The sequence below is a fragment of the Zea mays genome, chromosome 6, assembly GCF_902167145.1.
Source record: "Zea mays cultivar B73 chromosome 6, Zm-B73-REFERENCE-NAM-5.0, whole genome shotgun sequence".
NCBI classification, from domain to species: domain Eukaryota; kingdom Viridiplantae; phylum Streptophyta; class Magnoliopsida; order Poales; family Poaceae; genus Zea; species Zea mays.
This window is the reverse complement of record NC_050101.1, coordinates 169,119,459-169,133,966: the sequence shown is the minus strand read 5'-3', so window position 1 is coordinate 169,133,966 and position 14,508 is coordinate 169,119,459. Positions and strand designations below refer to the sequence as shown.

The 14,508-nt window shown below is 55.1% G+C and overlaps 1 protein-coding gene across 2 annotated transcripts; it reads right to left on the bottom strand.

The window, feature by feature from the left end:
- Positions 1-8,302: 8,302 nt before the first annotated feature.
- LOC100272821 (Jacalin-related lectin 3) lies at positions 8,303-11,428 on the bottom strand. Of its 2 annotated transcripts, none has more exons than XM_020538830.3 (6): positions 11,251-11,428; positions 10,579-10,797; positions 10,089-10,325; positions 9,524-9,772; positions 9,069-9,419; positions 8,303-8,987 (listed from the first exon to the last, which is right to left on the bottom strand). In XM_020538830.3, the coding sequence occupies exons 1-6, from the start codon at positions 11,251-11,253 to the stop codon at positions 8,475-8,477; spliced, it is 1,572 nt and encodes a 523-aa protein (XP_020394419.1). In that variant the 5' UTR covers positions 11,254-11,428; the 3' UTR covers positions 8,303-8,474. The 2 variants fall into 2 exon arrangements, with proteins under 2 accessions (XP_020394419.1, NP_001140746.1); NM_001147274.1 differs by having other exon boundaries at positions 8,336-8,987; positions 9,870-10,325; positions 11,251-11,334.
- Positions 11,429-14,508: the final 3,080 nt, after the last annotated feature.

The following is a 14,508-nucleotide window of genomic DNA, read 5'->3' as shown; positions in this document are numbered from 1 at the left end:
GATCCTGACGAGGCGGAAGTTGCGACACTACTTCGAGTCTCATCCGGTAACTGTGGTGTCATCCTTCCCCCTGGGGGAGATCATCCAGTGCCGAGAGGCCTCAGGCAGGATTGCAAAGTGGGCGGTGGAAATCATGGGTGAGACAATCTCGTTCGCCCCTCGGAAGGCCATCAAGTCCCAGGTATTGGCGGACTTTGTAGCCGAATGGGTCGACACCCAGCTGCCGACGGCTCCGATCCAACCGGAGCTCTGGACCATGTTTTTCGACGGGTCGCTGATGAAGACGGGAGCCGGCGCGGGCCTACTCTTCATCTCGCCCCTCGAGAAACACCTACGCTATGTGTTGCGCCTCCATTTCCCGGCGTCCAACAATGTGGCTGGGTACGAGGCTCTGGTCAACGGGTTGCGGATCGCCATCGAGCTAGGGGTCAGGCGCCTCGACGCCCGCGGTGACTCGCAGCTCGTCATCGACCAAGTCATGAAGAACTCCCACTGTCGCGACCCGAAGATGGAGGCCTACTGTGATGAGGTTCGGCGCCTGGAAGACAAGTTCTACGGGCTCGAGCTTAACCACATCGCTCGGCGCTACAACGAGACTGCGGACGAGCTGGCAAAAATAGCCTCGGGGCGAACAACGGTTCCCCCGGACGTCTTCTCCCGGGATCTGCATCAACCCTCTGTCAAGATCGACGACTCGCCCGAGCCTGAGGCGCCCTCGGTCCAGCCCGAGGTAACCTCGGCGCAGCCCGAGGCACCCTCAACTCGGCCCGAGGCGCCCTCGGTTCAGCCCGAGGTACCCTCGGCCTCCGAGGGCGAGGCACTGCACGTCGAGGAGGAGCGGAGCGGGGCCACGCCTGATCGAAAATGGCAGACCCCGTACCTGCAATATCTCCGCCAAGGAGAGCTACCCCTCGACCGAGCCGAGGCTCGGCGGGTAGCGCGACACGCCAAGTCGTTCGTCTTGCTGGGCGATGAGAAGGAGCTCTACCACCGCAGCCCCTCGGGCATCCTCCAGCGATGCATCTCCATCACCGAAGGTCAGGAACTCCTGCAAGAGATACACTCGGGGGCTTGCGGCCATCACGCAGCGCCTCGAGCCCTTGTCGGGAATGCTTTCCGGCAAGGCTTCTACTGGCCAACGGCGGTGGCCGACGCCACTAGAATTGTCCGCACCTGCGAAGGGTGTCAATTCTATGCGAAGCAGACCCACCTGCCCGCTCAGGCTCTGCAGACGATACCCATCACCTGGCCTTTGCTGTGTCGGGTCTGGACCTCGTCGGCCCCTTGCAGAAGGTGCCCGGGGGCTACACGCACCTGCTGGTCGCCATCGACAAATTCTCCAAGTGGGTCGAGGTCCGACCTCTGAACAGCATCAGGTCCGAGCAGGCGGTGACGTTCTTCACCAACATCATCCATCGCTTCGGGGTCCCAAACTCCATCATCACCGACAACGGTACCCAGTTCACCGGCAGAAAATTCTTGGACTTCTGCGAGGATCACCACATCCGGGTGGACTGGGCCGCCGTGGCTCATCCCATGTCGAATGGGCAAGTAGAGCGTGCCAACGGCATGATTCTACAAGGGCTCAAGCCTCGGATTTACAACGACCTCAACAAGTTCGGCAAGCGATGGATGAAGGAACTCCCCTCGGTGGTCTGGAGCCTGAGGACGACGCCGAGCCGAGCCACGGGTTTCACGCCGTTCTTCCTGGTCTACGGGGCCGAGGCCGTCTTGCCCACTGACCTGGAATACGGCTCCCCGAGGACGAGGGCCTACAGCGATCAAAGCAACCAAGCTAGCCGAGAAGACTCGCTGGACCAGCTGGAAGAAGCTCGGGACAAGGCCTTACTACACTCGGCGCGGTACCAGCAGTCCCTGCGACGCTACCACGCCCGAGGGGTCCGGCCCCGAGACCTCCAGGTGGGCGACCTGGTGCTTCGGCTACGGCAAGACGCCCGAGGGAGGCACAAGCTCACGCCCCCCTGGGAGGGGCCATTCGTCATCGCCAAAGTTCTGAAGCCCGGAACGTACAAGCTGGCCAACAGTCAAGGCGAGGTCTACGGCAACGCTTGGAACATCCAACAGCTACGTCGCTTCTACCCTTAAGATGTTTTCAAGTTGTTCATATACCTCGCACCCACGCAAAGTTTAGTCATCAAGGAAGGGTCGGCCTCGCCTCGGCAAAGCCCGACCCTCCCTCGGGGGCTAAAAAGGGGGGAACCCCCTCTGCGTTGAAATTTTCCTCGAAAAAAGATCTCTTCCGCCAGAATGTCTTTCGTGCTTTCTGACTACTTCGAGAAGTGGATCCTGAAAACGACGGAGTACACGTAAGCAGCCAAGGCTGACCGAGCCGAGGGACTCCTACGCCTCCGGGATACGGATACCTCACTCATCACCTTCTGCGATAAGTAACTCGCGTTCGGATAAAGTGATTCCGCGGACCGAACAAGTCTTCACGTTCGGAAGCTCTTCTGCCGAAGCGATCCTTCGAGCCTTCTCGACTGAGTCGGTGACAGGGCCTCATGGACGGGTGAAAGTACGCGTAAGCGGCAAGGCCGACCGAGCCGAGGGACTCCCACGCCTCCGGGATACGGATACCTCACTCATCACCTTCTGCGAGAAGCAACTCTCGCTCGCACAAACATCCCTGTTACCAACAAAAAAGTCCAGATACTCGAAACAAGAGGAAAGGAGACGCAGCTTTACAACACAGCGAGGGTGTGTATTCTGGCCTCGGCGGCCGCAGAAGGCACACGCTACAAGACACTCTGATCCTGCAGGCTCGGGTCTTGACGCTGAAAGGGGGCAGTGGCACCCTCGGCATCGATGACAACTTCGGCGAGGTTCGACCTAGCCTCGGACGGCGACGCGGTCCGAAGACCTCCACTCCGAAGGGCGACGTCATCACCACGCCCGGGCCATCGCCGCCAGGGTCTTCTCCGGGAATCCGACCCTAGCAGGTGGCTCGGCCGGTCACCTCTGGGGCCTCGGCCAACCATCTTCCAAGGGCGCCAGCCCGACCCGAGGCCTCGGCTGGTCAACTCCGGCATCGGTACCGCTAACGGACAACCCGGCCAGGCTCCGGCCAACTAGGTTTCATTTTCGAGCCAACTCCGCCTCTGTTCATGCTGATATCGCTACCCCTGGCCTCGGCTCGTCGAAGAGCGGCCAAGGGGTCCCTTTAACTAAGCTAGAGGAGTCTCGGACAACAAGGCCGACCGAGCCGAGGGACTCCTACGCCTCCGGGATACAGATACCTCACTCGTCACCTTGACACGGGGCGACTCATGCTTGGTGAAGCGGTTCAGATAATCAACAGGCGAGTCTTAGTGCTCGAAAATGAGGAAAAAACATGGCTCCGTGCCAAAGTTACATACATGTTCAGGCCTCGACAGCCATAATGAACAAAAACACTGGCATTCAAAGTGCCATTACAAACGGAACTCTGGTTCCGTCCCCGCGGGTATGAGCAACCTCGAACTTGCGGGGCGACGAACATCGGGAGACTCGCCAGCGACCTCTGCAGCAGCAGCCATGGTCCCGGGTGGACGCGGCCGCCGGAGGACTCTCGTTCGCGTTCCCGCTCAAGGGACGCGAACCAGATATTAAAGCCAAAGAGCGGGCCACTCCCAAGCGCACCGGCAGATCCTCGCTGTTGTCCTCGCCGCGAACGCGAGGAAGAGGGCGGAATGTTGCATCCTAGCTGGGCAGCAACAGTTCGCCTTCCCCGGCATGGCTGGAGGACGTCTCCGCCGCAGAGCTGGAGGGCGATTGCCACCACCAGAAGCTGGAAGAAGAGGTGGCCCGCCGACCCGCGCAGGAGGTAGAGCCCCGGCTCGCCTCGCTCCCCGCCCCAGCGAGGATGACGAACACCCTCGATGCTGAGGGCGGGATCGGGATCACAGCCCGGATTGCCTCTCCCCATCCAGGAGCTGGAGGTCACCGTATTGGGTGATCGCCAGCGGAGGGGAGCAACCGGGCTGTGTGATGAAAATCCTTGAAACCGAACGATGGCTGAAAGGTACCAACTCCCACGGAGTTGCGTTCCTCCAACGATGAGGCGAAAAGATGGCGGGTATCCCCCATCCGGGGGCTTGGAAGGTGGAAAGACACGATGCATAAGGGAGAAAGAAGACATGGTCGCCTTCCGAAAGGGGTCGCCCTCCTTTTAAAGGCAACTCTCCCTACTTGCGCCCCCAACCGTCACGGGCTGAGTCTTCTCCAACACGCTCCAAGGCCTTCCCCAGCGGCGTGGGGGCTGGGTCCCGCATGTCATGCAAGCTGGCTCAGAGCAGAAGAAGTCAAACCGCCGCGCGTGGTGCACACATGACCGCCCAGCGGTTACAAGTGACCCTCCACTTTTGCCCAGACCAACGGGCGAAAGAGGCGGGCAGCCATGCAGGCGGCATGCAACCGCGCCAAGTGGACGCGCTTCTCCGACTCCCAACGCGCCCAGCCTGGAGGCTCAGGCCCACGCGTCATGCAACCGGCTCGCCGGAGGCTTCATGCAAGCAACTGCACCGCCACTTGCGCCACCACCGCGCCTCCTCGATTGCGGAACCAATACCGCGACTCGAGGCGACCCAGCGCACGACCCAGCAGCGCCAGCCTGGCGCGGCGGTCAATGCGGCCGAAAGTGGGCCGGCAGTAATGACGGTGGCAGGCGGGCGGGAGCAGCGGTCACGTCGTCAGCCGAGCTCACGTCCCATCCGAGGGCAGCAAGAGAACCCCCTCTCACGACGTGAAGACAACGCGCCCGTGATCCGTTCCTCGAACGGCTCGCGCACGCGCGACGACCGCCCCGCCAACCGCTCGCCCCGTCGCATTAACTCCGCGGCGGGACAGGCGGCGCTTCTGGCAGGAGGAGCGGGCGACGCTTCGCCTTCGCCGTAACAACCGCGCCAAAAAAGGTACGCCGCGTCGTTCGATTTCGTATCCTTTTCCGTTTTTCCTCTTTCTCTATCTCTTGCAACAGGGACCGGGAAAGGGGGATACCCCGAAAAGGATCCTTCCCCGTGAAGGAACCAGGCTCCGAGCCTCCTTACTGATCAGAGGTTCGAAGGCTGGCCCCCCCGAAGGGTTTCAACAGCCGCCTCAGATCGCGTGGGCCCTACACCCACTACTGGTCAGAGGTTCGAAGGCCGGCCCCCCGAAGGGTTCCACGGCCGCCTCAGGCTACTCGGGCTCCGCGCCCATTACTGATCAGGGGTTCGAAGGCTGGCCCCCGAAGGGTTCACAGCCGCCTCAGACACCGAGCGAGGGATGACCAGGGGTACGTTCGATACATAACCAAGGCTCGGGCTGCGCTCCCGAGGTACCCTAGGACATTTCCGAGACCAGCGGGAGCGATCTTGTAACGGAATCCCATCGGAGGGAGGCATCGAGCCCTCGGACCCCGTCGCCAGGGGACCGGGTCCGGCAGATCACCCGCAGGTACTTTTGGGCGTGTCTCTGGGCCCCTAGCCGACCCCTAACAAACGGGGCACGGACGTCCACTCGGATTACCCGCTTGCAGCTCACCGGAGACACCATGTTCGGCGCCCATCGAGGGTAACATGGCGCTTTCCCCCCCTCCTCCTTGCGGAAAGGCGACGTAGGGGCGTATGTAAAAAAGCCGAGTCTGTCCCTGATCGTCCTCTCGCCCTGTGCAGAGGCTCGGGGGCTGCTCTCGCAAACCCGGCTCCGGCCGAACCGTTGACAGCGTCAACATACCAGCCCGAGAACTTGGGCCCCGACCGTACACCCGGGCTACGGCCAGTTCGCATGAGGGAACAACCAGACCAGCCGAAGCATTACACAAGGCATTAAGACCTCGAAGGAGTGAAACCACTCCTCCGAGGCCTCGGGGGCTACACCCGGCGGGTGCGCTCGCGCGCACCCACCGGAACAAAATGCAACCGATAAAGGCTGGCCCCCTTGCAAAAAAGTGCTACGAAAGCCTCCAAGCGAGTGCTAACACTCCCTTCGAGGCTCGGGGGCTACTGTCGGGGACCATAATTAGGGGTACCCTCAAGACTCCTAATTCTCAGCTGGTAACCCCCATCAGCATGAAGCTGCAAAGGCCTGATGGGTGCGATTAAGTCAGGGATCAGTCCATTCGAGCGACTCGATCATGCCTCGCCCGAGCCTAGCCTCGGACAGGGGCAGCCGACCCCGGAGGATTTCCGTCTCGCCCGAGGCCCCCCTCCAACGGCGGACACATCTCCGGCTCGCCCGAGGCCCTGCCTTCGCTAAGAAGCAACCCTGACTAAATCGCCGCACCGACCGACCGAATCGCAGGAGCATTTAACGCAAAGGTGGCCTGACACCTTTATCCTGACGCACGCCCCCCGGCAGAGCCGAAGTGACCGCCGTCACTTCGCCGCTCCACTGACCGGCCTGTCAAAAGGACAGCGCCGCTGCGCCACTCCGACTGCAGTGCCACTTGACAGAGTGAGACTGACAGGCAGTCAGGCCCTGCCAAAGGCACCATAGGAAGCTCCGCTCCGCCCGACCCAGGGCTCGGACTCGGGCTAAGTCCCGGAAGACGGCGAACTCCGCTCCGCCCGACCCAGGGCTCGGACTCGGGCTAAGTCTCGGAAGACGGCGAACTCCGCTCCGCCCGACCCAGGGCTCGAACTCGGGCTAAGTCCCGGAAGACGGCGAACTCCGCTCCGCCCGACCCAGGGCTCGGACTCGGGCTAAGTTCTGGAAGACGGCGAACTCCGCTCCGCCCGACCCAGGGCTCGGACTCGGGCTAAGTCCCGGAAGACGGCGAACTCCGCTCCGCCCGACCCAGGGCTCGGACTCGGGCTAAGTCCCGGAAGATGGCGAACTCCGCTCCGCCCGACCCCAGGGCTCGGACTCGGGCTCAGCCCTAGAAGACGACGAACTCCGCTTCGCCCGACCCCAGGGCTCGGACTCCGCCCTGGCCTCTACCGAACGACCTCCGCCTCGCCCGACCCAGGGGCTCGGACTCGGCCTCGGCCACGGAAGACAGACTCGACCTCGGCTTCGGAGGAGCCTCCACGTCGCCCAACATAGGGCGCAGGCCAGCCACGTCAACAGGAAGCGCCATCATCACCCTACCCCGAGCTGACTCGGGCCGCAGAGAACAAGACCGGAGTCCCATCTGGCTAGCTCCGCCAGATAGGCAATGATGGCGCCCCGCATGCTCTGTGACGACGACGGCTCTCAGCTCTCTTACGGAAGTAGGAGGACGTCAGCAAGGACTCAACCGCTCCGACAGCTGTCCCTCCGCCAGGCTCCGTCGCTCCTCCGAAGGCCACGACATCACACCAGCTGGGTGCCAAGATCTCTCCGGCTGCCACGTCGGCATGTACTTAGGGCGCTAGCTCTCCCCCGCTAGACACGTAGCACTCTGCTACACCCCCATTGTACACCTGGATCCTCTCCTTACGCCTATAAAAGGAAGGACCAGGGCCCTCTTAGAGAGGGTTGGCCGCGCGGGGACGAGGACGGGACAGGCGCTCTCTTGGGGCCGCTCGCTTCCCTCTCCCGCGTGGACGCTTGTAACCCCCTACTGCAAGCGCACCCGACCTGGGCGCGAGACGAACACGAAGGCCGCGGGATTTCCACCTCTCTCACGCCCATCTCCGGCCGCCTCACTTCCCCCCTTCGCGTTCGGCCTCGCGTCGACCCATCTGAGCTGGGGCACGCGGCGACATTCACTCGTCGGCTTAGGGACCTCCCGGTCTCGAAACGCCGACAATGTGTTAGTTTCGTAATTTGTTCCCTAGTGACGGAGGAGCCATTGTGGTTTAGTATACCTTTAGCCCTACCTTAAATTTTAAAGTATTTATATCTTACATTATAATTATATAAAAAGATGTGGTGTGTTGGATAGGCTGTCGTGTTTTAAGTTGTGGGTTGTGAATTTGATTCACATTACTTGCATTTTTTATTTTTCTCATATAAAAAACTTAGGTGTTTTTTTAAAAAAAACAGGTGATGTTTTTTTAACATATATCTATTTATATATATTAGAAAGAATATAAAGAGTCTATTAAGGTAAGCTAGAAGCAATGGGAAATTTTTTAGAAACTACGAAATAATATTTCTCCCTTGTGATAAGTCCAAGGCAAGAGGGAAACTATGGTTGGAAATTTGGCATCCGCGTGCGTTGGACCCACCGAGACAGGCTCCTAAAACAGGTGAGGTTTTAAGAAACAAGATAGGGAACCTACTTTTCTTACAGAAAAAAAAGAACTCGTAAAAAGATGGAGCACCCTGCATCTGCGTACTGCGTCCATAACAAGCAGAGGCACAATGAATATTTGGGCATCATAACTGACAAAGAATGTCTTGAAATTCAACAGAGAGAGAGAGAGAGAGAGATGATGTACTTCTTTTCAATTAATCGATACGAAATCAAGCATGAGTATGCCCCGAACCAATAAATGGTGATGATACAAGTAATTAGAATCCACCCGCCCAAAATTAGATACGTGTAACCCGAGCAGCCAGGTGATGAATCAGAACAGGTACTTGGACAGCACGTACTTGGGGGCAGGCCTCCTGTCCCCGAGCCAGTGCTGCATGTGCACGCCGATGGCGTCCAGGTGCTGGCCGCTGCGGCCGTGGAACCCCACCACCTTCCCCTCCGTCGTCGCCGACGAGAAGTAGGCGCCGAACTCGTCGCCGAACGGCCCGTACTTGCCCCTGTTGGTGAGGAACGTCAGCGACCTCAGGACCCGGGGCCCGTCCTCCTTGCTCGTGTTGTAGTAGCCGTACACGCACGTCAGCACTTCGTGCGGGAAGTCCAGCTTCACCCTGTGGGTGATGTGGCCGCTGTTCCCGTGCCTTGAAGACCAGATGGAGTGGCCGCTCCTGTCATACTCGATCTGTATCGACCCGATGAACGCTCCTCTCATGACGTAGATCTGCTTCACGCCAGTGTAAACCCCGTCGTCCCATGCCCGACCTCCCTCCCCACCCCATGGCCCTGGTCCCATCGGGACCGGTTCTTTCACCATGCCATAAGCAACCTGCAAAAACGATCACAGTCCATCGTCACTTCTCCGAACCGGATTCAGAGCTTCGTACTCGACGCAAGAATGTCTAGTTACCTCGCCGTCCGTGTAAGTAGCACTCGGCGCCTGGGCGAGCATGTTGTAATGCACCAATGGGCTAGTCGGAGTCTTCGGTCTGCTAACAAACCGCTGCTGCGCCACCTTGCCTTCCTGAACATGGACTCCAATGCCGTCGATGTACCACCCCTCCCGGCCATGAAACCCCACTATCCTTCCATTGGTAAAGCTCGTGGAGAAGTACGTGCCGTACTCATCGCCGTACGGCCCGTACGTCCGCTTGTTCGTGTGAAACGTCAGAGACCTGACCACGGTCGGGCCCATGATTATTGCTGAATCGTAGAACCCGGTTATGTGAGTCAGCACCTCTGACGGGAAGTCGAATATTATCTGCCAAGACCAAGACAAAAATCGTCAGATCATCCAAAACCCTCGTAAACGCTAACTGTTCAGCAACAGAATTGATCGATACTTCAGCCACGTTAGTATGTTACCTTGTCTGGTATGACACCGCTGCTGAAACCATGCTTGTTACCCCACACGGCCTGCCCGTTCCGATCATACAGAACCTTGATAGAAGAGATTCCCACTGCGCGCGTCAAGTTGATCTGCCACACGCCAGTGTACACGCCGTCGTCAAATATGGTGCCGCCGCTCCCACCCCAGGGGCCATAGGTCTGAGGGCTGCCGCCCACGGCTGCAGCTCCTGTAGTATCTCCGTAGTAACTGGGGACAGAAACCATCTGCAAGGCAAAAAGTTCAGATTTCAGAATCTAAAGTCTGTACAGATATCTGACAACAAGCGAAACAGGATGCATGTGGTAGGCTACTTTGTCACACCTTGTTCCAGATTGCTCCGTCCGGTGACGGGTTTGTGTACTGCTGTTTGGGGTGATTGCTCGCGTAGACAGCATAGCTGTCTCCTCTGTCTCGCACGGCGAGAACCATGTCAGGTCTAGCGTCGCCACCGGTGAGGCCATAGGCGCTGTTTCTACTTTGTGGACTCGGGAGGCTCAGAGGTGAAGCTGGAGAAGGATTCACTGGAGTTGGAAAATGCACCTGCTTCAGGTAGAAACCGATTGAGTTGAGATACGACCCAGACCGCCCGTGGAATCCAATGATCTTGCCACTGCTAACTGGGAGTGAGAAAGGTGTGCCATCCTCGGTGCCGAAGGGTCCGTACGTCGAGCTGTTGCTCTGAAACGTCAACGATCTTATGATGACCGGTGTCCCGCAGACAGATCCGTAGTGTCCACTTACAGACACGAGGACTTCATCTGGAAAATCTAGTTTCACCTGCAGATTATACAACAATTTTGTCAAACAGACATGAAAACTGAGCTGAAGTTCTGAACATCTTCATCGACACAGAAACACTGTCTGGATTAGAATAGAGATCGAATTAGGTTTGTCGAGTACAAACTCTTGCAGCTTCAGTAAACCAGATTAACAAGATCAAAATTTTGTCTTTGAAGTTTATCAGCATCCAAATAGGGTTATTTGAGATAAAAAAATACAAATGCTTCAGGGATGGTTCAGTGAAGTATACCTTATCTGTTTCGGAGCCACCATCAGTACCTCCATGCGTTTCTGACCAAACCGACCTTCCTTTCAGATCATATTCAATCCTTATTGAGTCAATAGCTGCACCATGGCCAATCACGATCTGGCGTATTGTTGAGTACACGCCGTCATCCCAAGGGTACCCTCCTGTCCCTCCCCAAGGTCCAACCACTATGGGGCTCTTTCCATTAATGCTTTTGATGCTCTAGTGGACATAAATCACAATTTTTTTTGTTAGGCCATGGTAATAGAACTAGAATTCTAAAAACTATATGATATATCACAAAAACCGTTGTGTTTTTAACTTCAACTTAAATTCATATCTAGCAAAATCGAAGTGCTGCTATCACATTCAGTCGGCAAGTTTTTCATGGAAGTAAAAAAGCGTCATTGGATGCAAGTCCTGTTCCAGGTTCTAAGATTTCCAAAAAAAGGTCCAAAAGCGTCCAATTACCAACACTGGCAAATGAAAACTCCAAATTGTTTGTCATGTGCTGTGATCCCAACTATTCTGCATAATTATACGATGGCATTTTTAAGGTTCTATGCATACTTGCAAGTTCATTATGGACACAAATATGTTTTGGAAAACAAACATAGAAATATGTGTGTGCACGCACACATACAAGCTTACAAACAAACGAACAATAGAAAGTACCATTTTTTCGTTGCGCAAATAGGCTCAAACACTTGAGGGTCAGAGAACAGAGCTTATGCCTTCTACTACCACCCCCTGCTACCGTGTTGTGAGTTTAATAAGACAAGAAGAAGCATGCCCCTGCCAATTTATAGGATGACTAAAGTAAAGGACGCCAGTGCCAAACCAGCCACTAGTCATCGCAACACGCAAGCAGGAGGCAGTGTTAACGGTTGAGGAGACCTGGAAGAAAACGAGGGAACTGGATTCTCTGACCTACTGGAGCCAATTCACGCGCACAGTTTTCACGAAGCGATTGTCGGTCTGTTTCCAGCCCCTCATATTCGCCTTTCACCGATCTCCAATCCCGGGCCACACCGGCCTTTGCAAGATTCCCTGCAAACTAGCGGTGGGGAGTTAAAGAAGCCACATTTTTTATGACATGAATCCTGCAATATAATGTTTTCTTCACTCGTCATTCTGCTTGTTGTGGTTCGAGGCGGTGTGGTGGGCTCGTGGCACTCACCTAGCAAATGTAACTCGGTGGGTTCTTGATTCCATCTTCCAGAAGGGGTTCTTTTGCTTGCACTTCACCGGTCTAATCTTGATTTCGGTTCAAGCAGTGGACACGCTGACATCATGGAAAGTAATTTGTTGAACCCTAGTTCTGCAGCATGACAGTTTCGTCAATCTGGACAGTAAGTCAAATAAAAATCATAAATAAAAAAAGAAAATAACAGTAAAGGTTACCCAATCGACCTGGCAATGTGCTCTTCGCGTGCTCCAGCTTTCGAAAGCGCCGCCGACGAGCTCAATGCCGTCTTGGCGCCGCGCTTCTCCCACGCTAAAAAAAACGAATTTGGTTGGGATCTCGATTTCCGTCAGACCTCACCATTATGAACGGGAGAGCAGCGCCGCTCGCCCGAAGGCGTAAGCGAAGCGTCGGACGCGACGGCCTGACGTGACCGAATCGGGGCTGGTCTAAGGGCATGTACAGTGGAGAGACACCAAAACGGTTCTCCAAACACAGGAGACAACTAAGAGACTCTATTGTACAATGGAGTGTCTATAAACGTAGTCTATTAATAAATACAGAATTAAATGTATTTGTATAGCATCAGATCGATAGAACAGACGACAAATTCGTACAGTGGGAAATGAGGCGTCTGTTGTTACTTGGTTTACGAGCCAGATGCGTCTCTTCACGGAGAGACGGCTCTAAGATTTTTTTGCAAATAACCCCCTAAAACACCTTAAGAGCCCCCACATTAAACACCACTGTACATGCCCTAAGGGCACAAAAAAAAAACGGTTGAAATAGTACTTACCATCTTGTACAACAACATCAATCTCGATAACACTGTCGGGCGCCTTAGCAAGTACTGCCTCTTTCCAAGAAAATAGTAGCTTGAAGCTCTCCTCCCAACTACCAAACAACTCTTTCAATGTCTTCTCCTTCCCCTTCCAAACAGTGTCGTAACCAATGTTGACATTATGAATTCCTTGTAGTGTATCTTGCAACTCCTTAGCACCCATTTGTGGTTTCTTCATAAATAGTGGAATAGCGTGAAATGCTACCCATCCACTACTTGGTGTTGTCGTCTTCCTCTTGCCGCTAGATGTGCAAGTATGCACGTCATGCAAGACAGCAACCTGCAAATTGTCATTTCACGATTTATTAAACAACAAAATATTGAGAAATAATTACTAACAAATCAAGGATAATTACTTACCACGATGGTCAGTAATCCTTTCTTTTCCTCCCTTGCATAGATTCTACAAGGGCAATCACCACCTTTACAATAGTCAACATATCGAGTAGTCGAAGTAACATCTATTCCAAGCTTAAACTCATGCTTTATGGCATATTGTCTCATAGCAATTCTAAATTCCTTCATGTTAGGAAACAAACTGCCTGGCAGCATTGAGGGATTAATTCTATCATACTTCACTCTCTTCTCGTCCGGTACATAGTCCTCACATGGTTGGTCTGTATTTTGATCTCCTGAATCAATGTGGTCCGATTCATCAGAATTAGTTGTACCACCTCGTAAGGCTTCATCTCTTTTGTTTCCCTCTGCCCCGTCCTCTTCAATAAGTCCAAGTTGCGAATACACCTGCGTCTCACTAGGAACATCATGTCTCCCTTCCTCCTCCCACAAACCACCGAGAACCATAGAAGCCCAATCAAACACAGATTCATCTCCAAATGGTATATGCTTCAATGTTCAGATTCTAAAATACTTGCTACGACAAATGCTAGTACAAGCAAGAACAAATAGACATACCTAGGGGGGACTCCTGGTTGATCTCGGCGTCGGTGTCCGCGGCTAATGCATCCATGGCAAAGGTGAAGACGGTACAAGGACGTGGCGGCAACGACGGACTAGGGTTGTGTAGGCAGCGTCGCCGCCACCTACTTTGGCGCGGTGCCGCGGGCAGCAGGGGAGGAGACTCTGAGTTTGGAAGAGTTGCAGCGCCGCCGCCACCTGCTTTGGCGCGGGACCACGGGCAGAGGGAGGAGACTAGCAGGGGAGGGAAATGGAGATTGAAGAAATGAGATGGAAGGAAGAGGTCTGACGGGAGAGAGAAGAACCTTGAAGAGAGAAGAACGACTCTGGACGGCAGAAGAAAACGGTGCGCGGGCTGACAACGACGGAAGATCATTATTCGTTCTCCTCAACGGCTAATAACGATTGTGAGTCTATATCAGCGTCTTCGCGTTCTCTGTATTTCTATATGATCGAAACCCTCGCCAACACCTCTGTTTCGACGAAGAAACTCTGCCGTGTTTCATAATCCCAAAATTCTCATCGGGGCGGGTCGCTCCGCCTTTCGCTCAACAGACAACAGCCATGAGTCACTTACCACCCATCACCGTCGTCCATCGGCCTGTATTACGTTCGCGGCTAGGCGGGCGGGTTCGCAGCATATGGCGCTATCAACACCGTATCAAGGATCGGAATATATTTCCCAACGGCGAATTCGACGGCTTTTACGGCGTCAGCGCGGGCGCGGGCGCATTTTCTATCGACGTGGAGCAGGAGAACCCATAGGGGCCAGGGCTAGCTCTATTTATCTGATATGAAATTAATAATTTGAAAATCCATTTCAGAATAAGAGAGGAGAATCACAAATCGTCTACACAACTAAAAAAACGGGAAGATAATGGATCACAGCTACGTTGACACCACTAAACACAGGGAAGATAATGGATCACAGCTAGGCACGTTGAAAATATATTTGCCAAACAGTTTTTACTTCACAGAGAAACAAAGG